The sequence below is a fragment of the Syngnathus scovelli genome, unplaced genomic scaffold (genome assembly GCF_024217435.2).
Source record: "Syngnathus scovelli strain Florida unplaced genomic scaffold, RoL_Ssco_1.2 HiC_scaffold_48, whole genome shotgun sequence".
Lineage (NCBI taxonomy): Eukaryota > Metazoa > Chordata > Actinopteri > Syngnathiformes > Syngnathidae > Syngnathus > Syngnathus scovelli.
The window spans coordinates 132,476-151,235 of NW_026061581.1; the positions used below are offsets into that span (position 1 = coordinate 132,476).

The 18,760-nt window shown below is 49.0% G+C and overlaps 1 protein-coding gene across 1 annotated transcript; it reads left to right on the plus strand.

Moving 5' to 3' along the window:
• The first annotated feature begins 15,098 nt into the window (after positions 1 to 15,098).
• Positions 15,099 to 18,134, plus strand: LOC125968274 (uncharacterized). The gene is made up of 2 exons (XM_049719287.2): positions 15,099 to 17,121; positions 17,192 to 18,134. The coding sequence occupies exons 1-2, from the start codon at positions 15,107 to 15,109 to the stop codon at positions 17,247 to 17,249; spliced, it is 2,073 nt and encodes a 690-aa protein (XP_049575244.2). The 5' UTR covers positions 15,099 to 15,106; the 3' UTR covers positions 17,250 to 18,134.
• The last annotated feature ends 626 nt before the right edge of the window (positions 18,135 to 18,760 follow it).

Consider the following 18,760-nt stretch of genomic DNA (forward strand, 5'->3'; position numbering starts at 1 on the left):
ACCGGACGGTGCGGAACTGCTGTGTGCTCGTGTTCACCGAGACCTGGTTGAGTGACAACATTCCGGACTCTGCAGTGCACCTGGAGCGGCTAGCGTGCTATCGGGCGGACCGTGCCATTGTACGAGGGGGAAAGTCGCGTGGAGGTGGAATATGCGTCTACATCCGAGAAGAATGGTGCCGGGACTCTGTGGTGGTATGTAAGCACTGCTCGCCGCTTGTGGAGTTTGTGATCATTAAGTGCCGTCCTTTTTATCTGCCGAGGGAATTTACCGCGATTCTGCTAGTCGGGGTATACATCCCGCCTTCCAACATCGAAGGAGACAGGATCGCGGCGCTTGGTGAACTGTACCAGGCTGTCAGTGAACAGCAAACAGCGCACCCTGACGGTTTCACCATCTTCGCTGGAGACTTCAATCATGCCAACCTGAAGTCTGTTTTCCCGAGGCTTCACCAGCATGTTCCTTTTCCGACACGTGGCGACAGCTTCCTGGACCTAGTCTACTCGGCGCAAAAGGGAGCTTTCAAAGCCACCCCCCTCCCCCATCTGGGGCTTTCTGACCATCTCACCGTTTTGCTTTTGCCCGCATACAGACAAATTGGTAAAGGCATCCAGGCCGGTTCGGAGGCAGGTTCGAGTGTGGCCTGAGGGTGCCTCCGATGCACTTCGTGACTGCTTCGACACCACTGACTGGGACTTGTTTAAGCAGGCAGCCACCTACAACGATTGGACGGACATAGAGGAGTACACTGACTCTGTTACCTCTTACATCACGAAGTGCATCGATGATGTGACTTGCTCGAAATCCGTCGTCACTCGCGCGAACTGGAAGCCGTGGCTGACGGGGGCTGTCCTCAGACTGTTGAGGGCCAGAGACAAGGCTTTCAGAGCGGGGGATGAGGCTGGCTTGAGGACAGCGAGGGCCGACCTGTCCCGAGGCATCAAAGAAGCGAAGAAGGCGTTCTTGTGCAAGGTCTCCACCCACTTCAAGGACAGCAAGGACGCACGTAGCCTTTGGCGGGGCATTCAGACCATCACGGACTACAAGCCCGCGCCGAGGAGCTGTGAGGGCGACGTCCGTCTGCTGAACGATCTGAACCGCTTCTTTGCTCGCTTCGACGCCCAGAACAGCACTTGCCCGCTGAAGACCACTCCCCCCCCACACGAGCAGCCCCTGCGCCTCTCTGCCGACGGTGTGAGGAGGGTGCTTGCCGCTATTGACACCCGTAAGGCGGCGGGCCCTGACAACATCCCGGGTCGAGCGCTGAAGGACTGCGCTGGGGAGCTGTCGGGTGTCTTCACGGACATCTTTAACGTTTCCCTGCAGCAGGCCATCGTCCCCTCGTGTTTCAAGGCTGCCACCATCGTTCCTGTGCCGAAGAAACCTGCACCGTCCTGCTTCAATGACTACCGCCCTGTGGCACTGACGCCCATCATCATGAAGTGCTTTGAGCGGCTGGTCATGGAGCACATCAAGTCCGTTCTCCCCCCCACCATTGACCCTTTCCAGTTTGCGTACCGTGCCAAGCGGTCCTCTGAGGATGCCATCTGCTCTGCCCTCCACTCGGCCCTCACCCATCTGGAGAGAAAGGACTCATATGTGAGGTTGCTGTTTGTGGACTTCAGCTCTGCCTTCAACACCATTGTGCCGCAGCGACTCATCTGCAAACTCGACGAGCTGGGCCTCAGTACCTCCCTCTGCAACTGGATACTGGACTTCCTCTGTCAGAGGCCTCAGGTGGTGCGTGTTGGCGACAAAATCTCCGCCAGCATCACGCTGAGCACGGGGGCCCCCCAGGGCTGCGTGCTCAGTCCATTACTCTTCACCCTGCTGACGCATGACTGCACTGCGACCTACAGCGACAACCGCATAGTGAAGTTTGCTGACGACACGACTCTGGTGGGTCTCATCACAAAGGGCGACGAGACTCGGTACAGGTCGGAGGTTGACCTTCTGACCACGTGGTGCAGGGACAACAACCTCCTGCTGAACGTTAATAAGACCAAGGAAATCATTGTTGACTTCCGGAAGGGTCACACAACACACCTGCCGTTGATCATCGATGGTGCTGTGGTGGAGAGGGTGAGCTGCACCAAGTTCCTGGGGGTGCACATCAGTGAGGACCTCTCCTGGTCCGCAAACACCTCGTCACTGGCAAAGAAAGCTCAGCGCCGCCTGTACTTCCTGCGGAAGCTCAGGCGTGCATGTGCTCCTCAGGCAGTCCTGTCTACATTCTACCGTGGCACTATTGAGAGCGTCATCACCAGTTGCATCGCTGTCTGGGGTGGTAACTGCACTGAACAGAACTTGAAGGCCCTGCATCGCATAGTGAATACGGCTGGTAAGATTATTGGTGCTTCGCTCCCCTCCCTGAAGGACATTTACACCTCCCATCTCGCCCGTAAGGCAACCTCGATTGCCAGAGATGTGAGTCACCCGGCTCACTCTTTGTTTGACCTTCTGCCCTCTGGGAAGAGGTACAGGAGCCTGCGCTCCCGCACCACCAGACTTGCCAACAGCTTCTTTCCCCAGGCTGTTAGGGCCCTGGACTCGCTACCCCCCTCTGCGTAGCGTGTGGCACTGTTGCGCTATTTTCGGGAATGTCTGCTGTACGCGCACTTGCTGCTTTTTTTTTCTGCTCCTCTTATTTATTTATTTATTGTTGTGTTATTTATTCATTATTTATTCAGCACGCTTTTGTTATACTTGTTACTTGTTTGTCTGTTGTGAGCCATGTCTTGTCACCGTGGGACAGGGGGGAACGAAATTTCGGTTTCTTTGTGTGTCTTTGGCATGTGGAGAAATTGACAATAAAGCTGACTTTGACTTTGACTTTACCTAATCCTAACTCGCCTGTGACACCTCCAGTGCGCCCCCCCCACGTTTCCATCGAGCTCCTGTTACGTCTGTGTGCTGTCCCCTAAACTGGTCCTATCCCAGCCCTAATACTAACCTATCCCCCAACCTAACCTAACCCCTAACCCTAACCCTAATCCTAACCCTAAACCTAAACCTAACCCTAACCCTAAAACTAACCCTAACCCTAACCCTAGCCCTAACCCGACCCCATTTCCCGATAAGACAAAAACGTCAACCTGCAAGTTAAAATTTGAAAATAAACAAGTCAAAATTTGAACGTAAACACAAATTTGAACAATAATTACAAATAAGCACTATTTGAGACCAAAAGGCAGTTAAAAGTAAATACAAATAAAACCAAAATACTCACCCAAAACAAAAAAATGTGCATACCTATCAAATTTGAATATAAACAATTGCAAATAACCATTATTTGGGACAAAAAAAGCAAAAAAAGCAGTTAAAAGTAAACACTTACCTTAATTAAAACCATAATACTTACCCAAAACAAAAATATACTTACCTATTCCGGAGATCACAAATCCACGCCCAATCGGTGCCTGCAAGAAAACAAGTTACTATGCTAAAGAAACAAGCGCAAATAGCTGGCTCCGCCCACTTCGAGGAGTGTACATAAGCACCGTTCGGAGTAGGAGCTCTCAGTCTCGATGCGGCCGTGGAGGAGGAAGCAGCTCCCCATGTGATGAAACTAATCTAAATTTAGATGCAATTCCTGTGTGCCAGACCTGAAGAAGGCACAAAAGATGCCGAAATGTTGTCGATGGCCACACAGATGAACAAAATTTAGCGCAAAATGATGCCGGTACAAAACCAATTGGAAACAAATAGTAATTTACCCACGCTCTACCCAGATAGGAGAGCGCATGGATGCCGCACAGAGCAAGATGCTCTCGCTCCACCCAGATAGGGGAGTTGATGAAATAGGTGCGAGGTACGAATATTTAGTTGAACGCAAGCGCAGCTGACAATCTTACATGCCAAATCGAGACTCACTTATTAATTATATAACAAAGGCGACCGGATAGGTAAAGTGCAATCAAAAACAAACATACAATAAGCACAAACACGTGTTCAAGGTCAAAAACGATCTTTATTAAGCCCTAATTAGTCCTGGCCAGCATGGCGGGTGCGGCCGCAACGGGCAGGATGCCTGGGGTGCGGGCCAGGATGGTAGGACCGTGCCTTTGTTCCTCTCCTTCGGGGGAGGAACTCTTTACCTAATCCTAACTCGCCTGTGCCACCTCCAGTGCCCCCCCCCCCCCACGTTTCCGGTTTCCATCGAGCTCCTGTTACGTCTGTGTGCTGTCCCCTAAACTGGTCCTATCCCAGCCCTAATCCTAACCTATCCCCCATCATAACCTAACCCCTAACCCTAACCCTAATCCTAACCCTAAACCTAACCCTAACCCTAACCTGACCCCATTTCCCGATAAGACAAAAACGTCAACCTGCAAGTTAAAATTTGAAAATAAACAAGTCAAAATTTGAACGTAAACACAAATTTGAACAATAATTGCAAATAAGCACTATTTGAGACCAAAAGGCAGTTAAAAGTAAATACCTCAAATAAAACCACAATTCAACATTCAAGATTCAAGAGTTTTTTATTCGCCATGTTTGAGCGTGCCAAACAAGGAATTTGAATTCGGTAAATCATAGCCTCTGTTCAACATTTAGGTGACTAACAACAACACTCAGCACATGTGAAGAACGAAAGATATTCTCAAACATCCCCTGATCTTAAACTCCCAAGAGGGCAAGGAAAAACTCAAAACTCCAGCTAGGGGAAATGAGAAACCTTGAGAAAAGACCAGAGATGGGAGGGTCCCTCTTCTAGGATGACCAGGCTGCAATGGATGCAGAGAGGACACATAGTACAAACAGTGTAAACAAAAAAGGTGTGGAAAGCAGGATGTTATTGCACAGTAATGACTCTGAGACTCTAAGAGTGGTGTGAGTTCATCAGAGCGACAGCCTGGGGGAAGAAGCTGTCTCTGTGTCTGCTGGTTTTAGTGTACAGAGCTCTATAACGGCGTCCGGAGGGGAGTAGTTCAAACAGGCTGCAACCTGGGTGCGAAGGGTCTGTTGAGATGTTACTTGCACGTTTCCTGGTCCTGGACAGGTACAAGTCTTGGATAGATGGGAGGTTGATTCCAATTATCTTTTCTGCAGTCCTTACTGTCCGTTGCAGTCTGTGCTTGTCTTGTTTGGAGGCCGATCCAAACCAGACAATGATGGAGGTGCAGAAGACAGACTGGATGATGGCAGTGTAGAAGGTCTTCAGCAGCTCCCGCGGCAGGTTGAACTTCTTGAGCTGTCTCAGGAAGTACAGCCTCTGCTGGGCCTTCTTCCGGACAGAGTCTATGTGGCCGGTCCATTTCAGGTCCCGAGAGATTGTGGTTCCCAGGAAGTTGAAGGTGTCTGATGAGAGAATAGTATTACTGCGGATAGTGAGGGGTGAAAGTGGTGAAGGGCCTCGCCTGAAGTCCACTGTCATCTCCACGGTCTTGAGCGGGTTCATGTCCAGGTGGTTTTGGCTGCACCAGTGGACCAGCCGCTCCACCTCCTGTCTGTACGCAGTCTCATCACCGTTCTGGATCAGTCCGATGAGAGTGGTGTTGTCTGCATACTTCAGGAGCTTCACAGAAGAGTCACTTGCGGAGAAATCATTGGTGTAGAGGGAGAAGAGCAGTGGGGAGAGGATGCACCCCTGAGGGGCTCCAGTGTTGGTGGTCAGAGTGTCAGATGTGATGCTCCCCAGCCTCACACGCTGTCTCCTGTTGGTCAGGAAGCTGGTGATCCACTGACAGGTGGAGGCAGGCACCGCGAGCTGGATGAGCTTCTGTTGGAGGACGTCAGGAGCGATGGTGTTGAACGCCGAGCTGAAGTCCACAAACAGGATCCTGGCGTACTTTCCTGGGGTGTCCAGGTGTTGCAGGATGTAGTGCAGTCCCATGTTGACCGCATCATCCACCAACCTGTTTGCCCGGTACGCAAACTGGAGGGGGTCCAGCAGGGGGCCCGTGACATCCTTCAGGTGCAGCTGGCGCCCGCCTTTGCACGGATCTTCAATCGTTCCCTGGAGCTGTGTGAGGTGCCCGCGTGCTTCAAGAGCTCCACCATCGTTCCAGTGGGCAAGAAGCCCGCCATCACAGGTCTGAATGACTATAGACCTGTTGCACTGACATCTGTGGTCATGAAATCTTTCGAGAGGTTAGTGCTGAACCACAAATCCACGCCCAATCGGTGCCTGCAAGAAAACAAGTTACTATGCTAAAGAAACAAGCGCAAATCGCTGGCTCCGCCCACTTGGAGGAGTGTATATAAGCACCGTTCGGAGCAGGAGCTCTCAGTCTCGATGCGGCCGTGGAGGAGGAAGCAGCTCCCCATGTGATGAAACTAAACTAAATTTAGATGCAATTCCTGTGTGCCAGACCTGAAGAAGGCACAAAAGATGCCGAAACGTTGTCGATGGCCACACAGATGAACAAAATTTAGCGCAAAATGACGCCGGTACAAAACCAATTGGAAACAAATACTAATTTACCCACGCTCTACCCAGATTAGGAGAGCGCATGGATGCCGCACAGAGCAAGATGCTCTCGCTCCACCCAGATAGGGGAGTCGATGAATTAGGTGCGAGGTACGAATATTTAGTTGAACGCAAGCGCAGCTGTCAATCTTACATGCCAAATCGAGACTCACTTATTAATTATATAACAAAGGCGACCGGATAGGTAAAGTGCAATCAAAAACAAGCATACAATAAGCACAAACACGTGTTCAAGGTCAAAAACGATCTTTATTAAGCCCTAATTAGTCCTGGCCAGCATGGCGGGTGCGGCCGCAACGGGCAGGGTGCTCTGGAGCTGGTTGTGGGGTGCGGGCCAGGATGGTAGGACCGTGCCTTTGTTCCTCTCCTTCGGGGGAGGAACTCTTTACCTAATCCTAACTCGCCTGTGCCACCTCCAGTGCGCCCCCCCACGTTTCCGGTTTCCATCGAGCTCCTGTTACGTCTGTGTGCTGTCCCCTAAACTGGTCCTATCCCAGCCCTAATACTAACCTATCCCCCATCCTAACTTAACCCCTAACCCTAACCCCAATCCTAACCCTAACCCTAACCCTAACCCTAACCTGACCCCATTTCCCGATAAGACAAAAACGTCAACCTGCAAGTTAAAATTTGAAAATAAACAAGTCAAAATTTGAACGTAAACACAAATTTGAACAATAATTGCAAATAAGCACTATTTGAGACCAAAAGGCAGTTAAAAGTAAATACTTACCTCAAATAAAACCACAATACTCACCCAAAACAAAAAAAATGTGCATACCTATCAAATTTGAATGTAAACAATTGCAAATAAGCATTATTTGGGAGAAAAAAAAAGCAAAAAAAGCAGTTAAAAGTAAACACTTGCCTTAATTAAAACCATAATACTTACCCAAAACAAAAATATACTTACCTATTCCGGAGATCACAAATCCACGCCCAATCGGTGCCTGCAAGAAAACAAGTTACTATGCTAAAGAAACAAGCGCAAATTGCTGGCTCCGCCCACTTGGAGGAGTGTATATAAGCACCGTTCGGAGCAGGAGCTCTCAGTCTCGATGCGGCCGTGGAGGAGGAAGCAGCTCCCCATGGGATGAAACTAAACTAAATTTAGATGCAATTCCTGTGTGCCAGACCTGAAGAAGGCACAAAAGATGCCGAAACGTTGTCGATGGCCACACAGATGAACAAAATTTAGCGCAAAATGACGCCGGTACAAAACCAATTGGAAACAAATACTAATTTACCCACGCTCTACCCAGATAGGAGAGCGCATGGATGCCGCACAGAGCAAGATGCTCTCGCTCCACCCAGATAGGGGAGTCGATGAATTAGGTGTGAGGTATGAATATTTAGTTGAACGCAAGCGCAGCTGTCAATCTTACATGCCAAATCGAGACTCACTTATTAATTATATAACAAAGGCGACCGGATAGGTAAAGTGCATTCAAAAACAAATATACAATAAGCACAAAAACGTGTTCAAGGTCAAAAACGATCTTTATTAAGCCCTAATTAGTCCTGGCCAGCATGGCGGGCGCGGCCGCAACGGGCAGGATGCTCTGGAGCTGGTTGTGGGGTGCGGGCCAGGATGGTAGGACCGTGCCTTTGTTCCTCTCCTTCGAGGGGGGAACTCTTTACCTAATCCTAACTAGCCTGTGCCACCTCCAGTGAGCCCCCCCCCCGCACGTTTCCGGTTTCCATCGATCTCCTGTTACGTCTGTGTGCTGTCCCCTAAACTGGTTCTATCCCAGCCCTAATCCTAACCTATCCCCCATCCTAACCTAACCCCTAACCCTAACCCTAATCCTAACCCTAAACCTAACCCTAACCCTAACCCTAACCCTAACCCTAACCTTAACCCTAACCCTAACCTGACCCCATTTCCCGATAAGACAAAAACGTCAACCTGCAAGTTAAATTTTGAAAATAAACAAGTCAAAATTTGAACGTAAACACAAATTTGAACAATAATTGCAAATAAGCACTATTTGAGACCAAAAGGCAGTTAAAAGTAAATACCTCAAATAAAACCACAATACTCACCTAAAACAAAAAAATGTGCATACCTATCAAATTTGAATGTAAACAATTGCAAATAAGCATTATTTGGGACAAAAACAGCAAAAAAAGCAGTTAAAAGTAAATACTTACCTTAATTAAAACCATAATACTTACCCAAAACAAAAATATACTTACCTATTCCGGAGATCACAAATCCACCCCCAATCGGTGCCTGCAAGAAAACAAGTTACTATGCTAAAGAAACAAGCGCAAATCGCTGGCTCCGCCCACTTGGAGGAGTGTACATAAGCACCGTTCGGAACAGGAGCTCTCAGTCTCGATGCGGCCGTGGAGGAGGAAGCAGCTCCACATGTGATGAAACTAAACTAAATTTAGATGCAAATCCTGTGTGCCAGACCTGAAGAAGGCACAAAAGATGCCGAAACGTTGTCGATGGCCACACAGATGAACAAAATTTAGCGCAAAATGACGCCGGTACAAAACCAATTGGAAATAAATAGTAATTTACCCACGCTCTGCCCAGATAGGAGAGCGTATGGATGCCGCACGGAGCAAGATGCTCTCGCTCCACCCAGATAGGGGAGTCGATGAATTAGGTGCGAGGTACGAATATTTAGTTGAACGCAAGCGCAGCTGTCAATCTTACATGCCAAATCGAGACTCACTTATTAATTATATATCAAAGGCGACCGGATAGGTAAAGTGCAATCCAAAACAAACATACAATAAGCACAAACACGTGTTCAAGGTCAAAAACGATCTTTATTAAGCCCTAATTAGTCCTGGCCAGCATGGCGGGCGCGGCCGCAACGGGCAAGATGCTCTGGAGCTGGTTGTGGGGTGCGGGCCAGGATGGTAGGACCGTGCCTTTGTTCCTCTCCTTCGGGGGAGGAACTCTTTACCTAATCAAAAACAAACAACAATTACAACACAAATACTTGTTTATTAAGCCCAATTTGGCCTGACCAGCATGGCTGGCGCAGCCACGACGGACAGGCAGCTCTGGGGCTGGTTGTGGGACGTGGGCGTGGATGGTAGGACCGTGCCTTTGCTCCTCTCCTTCGGGGGAGGAACTCCTTACATGATCCTAACTCGCCTGTGCCACCTCCACTGCCCCCCACGTTTCCAGTTTCCATTGAGCTCCTGTTACGTCTGTGCGCTGTCCCCTAAACCAATCCTACCCTAACCCTAACCTAACCCCAAACCCTAATCCTAACCCTAACCCCAACCCTAACCCTAATCCAAATCCCTCCCTGACTCCCAATATGAAAAAAATCTCAACCTGTAAGTCAAAAATTGGAAATTAAGAAGTCAAAAATTTGAACATAAACACAAAATTGAATATAAACTAAAAAGTGGTTGGAAGTAAATATTTACACTATCAAAGAAACAATACTTACCTGATACAAACCTGAAACAAGGAAACACACAGTTATACTTACCTATGCCGAGATCACATATTCAAGCCCAATCGGTGCCTGCAAGAAAAGAAACAGAAATACACAAGAGCGAAAACAACAAGTTAATAAGCTAAAATAAGTAGATGGGAAATTATCCTTAACGAAACGCAAATTGCTGACATGAAACTATATAAGGACCGCTCAAAGCAGGAAACTCAGTCTCAATGCGGCCATGAAGGAGGAAACAGCTCCACATGCAATAAAACTAAATTTAGCTGCAATTCCCGTGTGCCAGACCTGAGGAAGGCACAAAAGATGCCGAAACACGGAGGAAATAAAAGAGAGCGCAAACTAGCGCCGACAGGAAAACATTTAGACGCAAAATTATAATTTACCCACGCTCTACCCAGATAGGAGAGCGCATGGATGCCGCACAGAGCAAGATGCTCTCGCTCCACCCAGATAGGGGAGTTGATGAATTAAGTGCGAGGTACGACTAATTTGAACGCAAGTACAGCTGTCAATCTATCATGCCAAGTCGAAACTCATTTATTACTTATATAAAAAAGGCGACCGGATAGGCAAAGTAAAATCAAAAACAAACAACAATTACAACACAAATACTTGTTTAATAAGCCCAATTTGGCCTGACCAGCATGGCTGGCGCAGCCACGACGGACAGGGTGCTCTGGGGCTGGTTGTGGGACGTGGGCGTGGTTGGTAGGACCATGCCTTTGCTCCTCTCCTTCAGGGGAGGAACTCCTTACATAACCCTAACCCTAACCCTAACCCTAACCCTAACCCTAACCTCTCCCCGCGGATTTGAATTCCGGCGGAAGTTCCGCCCATCGACGTCACGTCTGTCACGTGACCACAACGTGGCAGATGTCATATAGCAACCGCTGTTTTGTTTAGTAGATTTACAGTTGTTATGCATTGACATAATGCTGTGCACTCCAAATAGATTTAAATAAATTAAATAATTCTTCTGCCCACTCCCTTTTAAACAAGTTAACTCTCCCCGCGGATTTGAATTCCGGCGGAAGTTCCGCCCATCGACGTCACGTCTGTCACGTGACCACAACGTGGCAGATGACATATAGCAACCGCTGTTTTGTTTAGTAGATTTACAGTTGTTATGCATTGACATAATGGTGTGCACTCAAAATAGATTTAAATAAATTAAATATTTCTTCTGCCCACTCCCTTTTAAACAAGTTAACTCTGCCCACGGATTTTAATTTCGGCAGAAGTTCCGCCCATTGACGTCTTGTCTGCGTCACGTGACCACGACGTAGCGACGTCATATAGTAACCGCTGTTTTGATCAGCAGACTTAGTTATTACGCGTTGACATAATGGCGCACTGGTTAGTGTTAGATAAATTGTATATATATATGTTATCATGCGTTCTCTAATGAGTACCTATTAATAAGATTATTGCACAGAATGCTTACTGTTTCGCCTTGCAGACGTCCACCAGTCAACAAGTCAAACGATGCTGTCTGGAGCTTCCTGACCTTCTACACCTCTGGGAATCCAAGAAAGTTGTTGATAGCTCAATCTATTTTGTTGATGTCTGCACATGGCATTTTGTCCTTGCATTCTTTTCTCATGGCGTCTTGTCTGTGACTTCTTGTTTCACGTAGCATTTTGTCCTTGCATTCGTTTCTCATGGCATCTTGTCCGTGACTTCTTGGTGAACCAAAAGAATCTTGTTTCTTCTCTAATGAGACAAAGCCCACGCCTTCTCCCCACCTATTAGGGGCAAGTCTCACATTGTGGGTAGGGCATTCCAAATAAAAAGAGCGAAGAGTGCAAACAGATTTTTAGTGTAGTCAGATTGCTGTAAATCTGAATGCACTCCTCGCGAGAAAAACCTCAATATTCTGCCTCACTTGTTTTGTCTGCAGATCCTTTTCTTTTATACATGTCCACCTCTTAAGCATGATGTTGTGGGTTCGACCCCTTATCAATGTTAGCATGGAGTGAGCTGAAGTGCATGGCGCTGAAGATTTGAATCTTTGAAATGCGCTGAGGTCTGACATATCAGGTAGAATGGTTTGCATCACGTTCAACAAAATATAGAAGCTTTCCCACTCTCATAAAAACGTCCTGTGTTCATCTACATATTTTCGTTTTGCTGTGCATCTTTTCCCTGCCATTTTGAGAGCCCAATTGACACTAATAGTTTACTGGAATGTGTTAGAGATTTGCTCACTCCAACTTATTTTGCAAGAACCACACGGGAGACAAGTAAGTCCTTTTGGACACCTGCAGGTGGAGAGTCCATTCATCGCTGTGTGTGCAGCGATGATCGAAATGGAGGTCTGACTCAGGCCTCGTGCAGGAGCATTTTTATTGAGAAAAACAGAGTGGGGGTTGAGAGTGGGGGTCAGAGTAGACAAATGGCCGAAGCCCCTGGCTGATCAAAGCACAGCAGGGGGTCCTTCACGATGTTGTGTGAACAAAACAACTTTGATTGCTTCCTCTGCAGCTAGTCAATCAGTTCAAAAGATCTTAGCACTTTGTTGTACTACTTTTGTTAAGACAAGACAGGCGAGTTTAATTATTACAGGTTACATTCCAACATAATCATAGGATCAAGATAACCTGGAAAACCCTAACAGAATGTGTTTGCCCATCCTACTTTGCGGAATTTCACCACATGCGCTTTTGACGAAAATACCAAATTGAACTCAAGTGAAGCCAACACGCACAACCCCCCCCCCCCCCCCCCCCCACACACACACACACAAATGTTGATATGAACATAAAAGAGCCGCATGAATCCAAGCAAAGAGCCGCATGCGGTTCGGGAGTTGCGGTTTGGCCAAACCTGTACTATACAACTTCATTTGTATAAAATTTTCACAACAGCTGTCACACAAACAAAGCGGGAAAAACCGAAGACGTGCGTGTTCCGCCCACGCTGGATTTATTTGCACCTTTGAAAAGACACCGTATTTCCGCAGATGTGGCAAAGAGTACTTTTGGGCATATGAGACGGAAGGATGTCCAAAGCATCACGTCACCTGCTCTGGTAGGCATGGTGGTGGGATGTTGAGGTCAACCGCTTTGGGGTTGGCTGAATCTTTGGTCGCAGGATGCCACACACTTGAAGACAGAAGCAGAAAAGCAGTGGTAAATGCAAAATGTACTCACCGGTGACTCCGATTTTTCCCCCCTGAAGAAATGGATGGACGGGTGGCCCCGGCTGGCCGTTTGGACTCTTGTTATTCTGACCCTTTTTAGTGCGTGTTTGGGGCAACGACCGTTTTTTGTGGTGCTCTCTTCTGGTTCAAGAGTGCCCTGCATGTGAATATGCCGAGTTCGACGTTCCTCCCAAACGCCACACTCCCTCGCTTTTCAGGGCTAAAAAAACCCGTGTTTTTCAAAACAATGAGTTGTAATTACCTTGTACGCTCTAGACGGTAAATTTTGCAAGCTGAAAACGAAAATATTTGTCTTGTTAGTCGTCGTGTTACTAACCGCTGTGTTTTGTTTGCCAGCATTGCCGCTTTCCTACTTCCTGTTGCAAGCTACGCCCAAGGATTATAATTTTGCCGTGAGTTCCGCCCAATGACGTCATGTCCGTGTCACATGACTGCAAGGTAATATTATCTAAAACTGTTTGTGCGATATTGTGTTGTTCTGTGCGGTATTGTGTTGTTCTGTGCGGTATTGTGTTGTTCTGTGCGGTGTCGTGTTGTTCAGTGCGGCGTGGTGTTGTTCAGTGCGGCGTGGTGTTGTTCAGTGTGTCATGGTGTTGTTCAGTGCGGCATGGTGTTGTTCAGTGTGGCATGGTGTTGTTCAGTGCGGCATGGTGTTGTTCAGTGTGGCATGGTGTTGTTCAGTGCGGCATGGTGTTTGTTGTTCAGTGCGCCATTGTGTTGTTCAGTGCGCCATTGTATTGTTCAGTGCAGCATGGATTTATTCAGTGCGGCATGGTGTTGTTCAGTGCGGCATGGATTTGTTCAGTGCGGCATGGTGTTGTTCAGTGCGGCATGGTGTTGTTTATTGCTGCATGGTGTTGTGCAGTGCGGCATTGTGTTGTTCAGTGCGGCATGGTGTTGTTCAGTGCGGCATGGTGTTGTTCAGTGCGGCATGGTGTTGTTCAGTGCGGCATGGTGTTGTTCAGTGCGGCATGGTGTTGTTCAGTGCGGGATGTTGTTGTTCAGTGCGGCATGGTGTTGTTCAGTGCGGCATGGTGTTGTTCAGTGCGGCATGGTGTTGTTCAGTGCGGCATGGTGTTGTTCAGTGCGGCGTCGTGTTGTTCAATGCGGCGTCGTGTTGTTCAGTGCGGCGTCGTGTTGTTCAGTGTGGCGTTGTGTTGTTCAGTGTGGCGTCGTGTTGTTCAGTGTGGCATGGTGTTGTTCAGTGCGGCATGGTGTTGTTCAGTGCGGGATGGTGTTGTTCAGTGCGGGATGGTGTTGTTCAGTGCGGCATGGTGTTGTTCAGTGTGGCATGGTGTTGTTCAGTGCGGCATGGTGTTGTTCATTGCGGCATGGTGTTGTTCATTGCGGCATGGTGTTGTTCAGTGCGGGATGGTGTTGTTCAGTGCGGCATGGTGTTGTTCATTGCGGCATTGTGTTGTTCATTGCGGCAAGGTGTTCAGTGCGGCAAGGTGTTGTTCAGTGCGGCAAGGTGTTGTTCAGTGCGGCACCCTGTTGTTCAGTGCGGCATGGTGTTGTTCAGTGCGGCATGGTGTTGTTCAGTGCGGCATGGTGTTGTTCAGTGCGGCATGGTGTTGTTCAGTGTGGCATGGTGTCATTCAGTGCGGCATGGTGTTGTTCAGTGCGGCATGGTGTTGTTCAGTGCGGCATGGTGTTGTTCAGTGCGGGATGGTGTTCAGTGCGGGATGGTGCTGTTCAGTGCGGGATGGTGTTGTTCAGTGCGGCATGGTTTTGTTCAGTGCGGCATGGTGTTGTTCAGTGCGGCATGGTGTTGTTCATTGCGGCAAGGTGTTGTTCAGTGCGGCATGGTGTTGTTCAGTGCGGCATGGTGTTGTTCAGTGCGGCATGGTGTTGTTCAGTGCGGCATGGTGTTGTTCACTGCGGTATTGTGTTGTTCACTGCGGTATCGTGTTTTTCAGTCCAGTATCGTTGTGTTGTTCGTATTGTTTTGTGTTGTTCGTAATGTGTTGTGTTGTTCGTATTGTGTTGTGTTGTTCGTATTGTGTTGTGTTGTTCATATTTTGTTGTTCGTATTGTTTTGAGTTGTTCGTATTGTGTTCGTAACGTCATCTGATGGCGCCGCGGATGGCTGCCACGGTGAGTCGCTCTCTGTTTCTTTGTCTTATTTTGTGTGTTTTCTGTGTCTTCTGCTGTCCATCCCGGATCACTTTTACTAGAGAAGCACTGTTAAACATCGGTCAGTCTTCTTCTGGTATTTTCTCTCCTGTTCTCTCTGATTCAGATTGTTTGTCGGAGATTTTAGCCGGAGCGGCGGTGCTATACAAGCTAGCGCGACGGCGGCGACGCGGAAAACGAGCGGGAGCCCTCGTAAAGCTGAGGCAAAGAGGGTTCCGTTCTGCCCTACCGTCAATTCATCTGGCGAATGTCCGCTCCCTGGCGAACAAGATGGACGAACTGCTGCTCCTCACTTCAAGGAACACGGACTTCAGCAGATCCGCCGCGCTGTGTTTTGTTGAGACGTGGCTTAGCGAACGAACCCCCCACCACGCCATGGAGTTAGCTGGGTTTCGGCTAACGCGTGCAGATCGCAGCGCGGAGCTCTCCGGAAAATCAAAGGGAGGTGGTCTCTGTTTCTACATTAATGAACGTTGGTGTACCGATGTCATGGTGTTGAAAGAGTTTTGCATCCCTCTCCTAGAAACACTTTTCATAAACTGCCGGCCGTTCTATTCACCACGGGAGTTCTCCTCGATCGTCATGGCGGCTGTTTACATCCCACCACACGCACGTGCGAGTGAAGCCACGCAGATGCTGGCTGACCAGGTGACAGATATGGAGAAACTTCTACCAAATTCACTAATCATTGTTCTGGGTGATCTTAACAGGGCGAACCTCGCACACGAACTCCCCAGATACAGACAGCACATAACGTGTCCCACCAGAGGGGCACAGACACTGGACCACTGCTACACCGTAATTAAGGATGCATACCACTCTGTGGCTCGTGCAGCTTTAGGACTCTCGGACCACTGTCTAGTTCATCTGATCCCTGCCTACAGACATAAACTAAAAACTTCTAAGCCTGTGGTGAGGACTGTCAGGAAGTGGACAGTGGAGTCAAGGCAGGACCTCCAAGCCTGCTTTGACTGCACCGATTGGAGTGTTTTTGATGCTGCAAATTCAGACTTGCATGAACTCACTGACACTGTCACATCATACATCAGTTTTTGTGAGGATCTGTGTGTGCAGACTAAGACCTTCTGCACGTACAACAACGACAAACCTTGGTTTACACCGAACCTTAGGAGGCTGCGCAAAGTCAAGGAGGAGGCCTACAGGAGCGGCGACCGGGACCTGTTCAAGCAGACCAGAAACACACTGAACCGAGAGGTCAGGAAAGCCAGGAGGTGTTACGGGGAGAGCCTGGAGAGACACCTCTCTGCCAATCCTGATCCCTCAACAGTGTGGAAAGGCCTGCAGACCATCACGGGCTTCAAGAAACGAACCCCCCGTCCTGTGGAGAGCCCAAGGCTCGCTGACCAGCTAAACAGGTTCTACTGCAGGTTTGATCGGTCCTCCCACACAACGGGACCTCCTGCAGCACAATCCACACAATCCACATACTCACCTCCCCCCACAACTGCTCTGTCCACACCTCCATCACCGTGGTCACCGACTCTCTCTCTTGCAGAGGCCGCGCCCGCACTCCAGATTCGCGAGGAGGAAGTGCGCCAGATGTTCCGGAGACAAAAGATCAGGAAGGCACCGGGCCCAGACGGCGTGTCACCTTCCTGCTTGAAAGTCTGCGCTGAGCAGCTGGCGCCCACCTTTGCACGGATCTTCAACCGTTCCCTGGAGCTGTGTGAGGTGCCCTCGTGCTTCAAGAGCTCCACCATCGTTCCAGTGGCCAAGAAGCCCGCCATCACAGGTATGAATGACTATAGACCTGTTGCACTGACATCTGTGGTCATGAAATCTTTCGAGAGGTTAGTACTGAACCACCTGAAGGATGTCACGGGCCCCCTGCTGGACCCCCTCCAGTTTGCCTACCGGGCAAACAGGTCGGTAGATGATGCAGTCAACATGGGACTGCACTACATCCTGCAACACCTGGACACCCCAGGAAAGTATGCCAGGATCCTGTTTGTGGACTTCAGCTCGGCGTTCAACACCATCGCTCCTGACATCCTCCAACAGAAGCTCATCCAGCTTGCGGTGCCTGCCTCCACCTGTCAGTGGATCACCAGCTTCCTGACCAACAGGAGACAGCGTGTGAGGCTGGGGAGCATCACATCTGACACCCTGACCACCAACACTGGAGCCCCTCAGGGATGCGTCCTCTCCCCACTGCTCTTCTCCCTCTACACCAACGATTTCTCCGCAAGTGACTCTTCCGTGAAGCTCCTGAAGTATGCAGACGACACCACTCTCATCGGACTGATCCAGAACGGTGATGAGACTGCGTACAGACAGGAGGTGGAGCGGCTGGTCCACTGGTGCAGCCAAAACCACCTGGACCTGAACCCGCTCAAGACTGTGGAGATGACAGTGGACTTCAGGCGAGGCCCTTCACCACTTTCACCCCTCACTATCCGCAGTAATACTATTCTCTCATCAGACACCTTCAAGTTCCTGGGAACCACAATCTCTCGGGACCTGAAATGGACCGGCCACATAGACTCTCTCCGGAAGAAGGCCCAGCAGAGGCTGTACTTCCTGAGACAGCTCAAGAAGTTCAACCTGCCACGGGAGCTGCTGAAGACCTTCTACACTGCCATCATCCAGTCTGTCCTCTGCACCTCCATCACTGTCTGGTTTGGATCAGCCTCCAAACAAGACAAGCACAGACTGCAACGGACAATAAGGACTGCAGAAAAGATAATTGGAATCAACCTCCCATCTATCCAAGACTTGTACCTGTCCAGGACCAGGAAACGTGCAAGTAACATCTCAACAGACCCTTCGCACCCAGGTTGCAGCCTGTTTGAACTACTCCCCTCCGGACGCCGTTATAGAGCTCTGTACACTAAAACCAGCAGACACAGAGACAGCTTCTTCCCCCAGGCTGTCGCTCTGATGAACTCACACCACTCTTAGAGTCTCAGAGTCATTACTGTGCAATAACATCCCGCTTGCCACACCTTTTTTGTCTACACTGTTTGTACTATGTGTCCTCTCTGCATCCATTGCAGCCTGGTCATCCTAGAAGAGGGACCCTCCCATCTGTGGTCTCTTCTCAAGGTTTCTCATTTCCCCTAGCTGGAGTTTTGAGTTTTTCCTTGCCCTCTTGGGAGTTTAAGATCAGGGGGTGTTTGAGAATATCTTTCGTTCTTCACATGTCCTGAGTGTTGTTGTTAGTCACCAAATGTTGAACAGAGGCTGTGATTTACCGAAGTCAAATTCCTTGTTTGGCACGCTCAAACATGGCGAATAAAAAACTCTTGAAAAAAACTCTTGAGTTGTGTTGTTCGTATTGTGTTGCCTCTAACACTTGGCCTCTAACACTTAACTTCTATAACTTAGCCTCTAGCACCTAGAAGGTGAATAAATAGGAAGGAAGGACTCACCGGTGACGTCTTCACCCACGTCCAAGCGTTGTACTTTGTATTTTCATCCTTCTGACAGTGGAAAACAGCGGGACCACCGGGAAGCCGTGCGCACGCGCCGCCTGGCCGGAAATAGCTCCAAGCCGCGCGGATTGGCTGTTTACAAGCACCGCGGATGAGATCGCAGAGCCTCATTCGACTTCCAGCGGCCAGCACACTT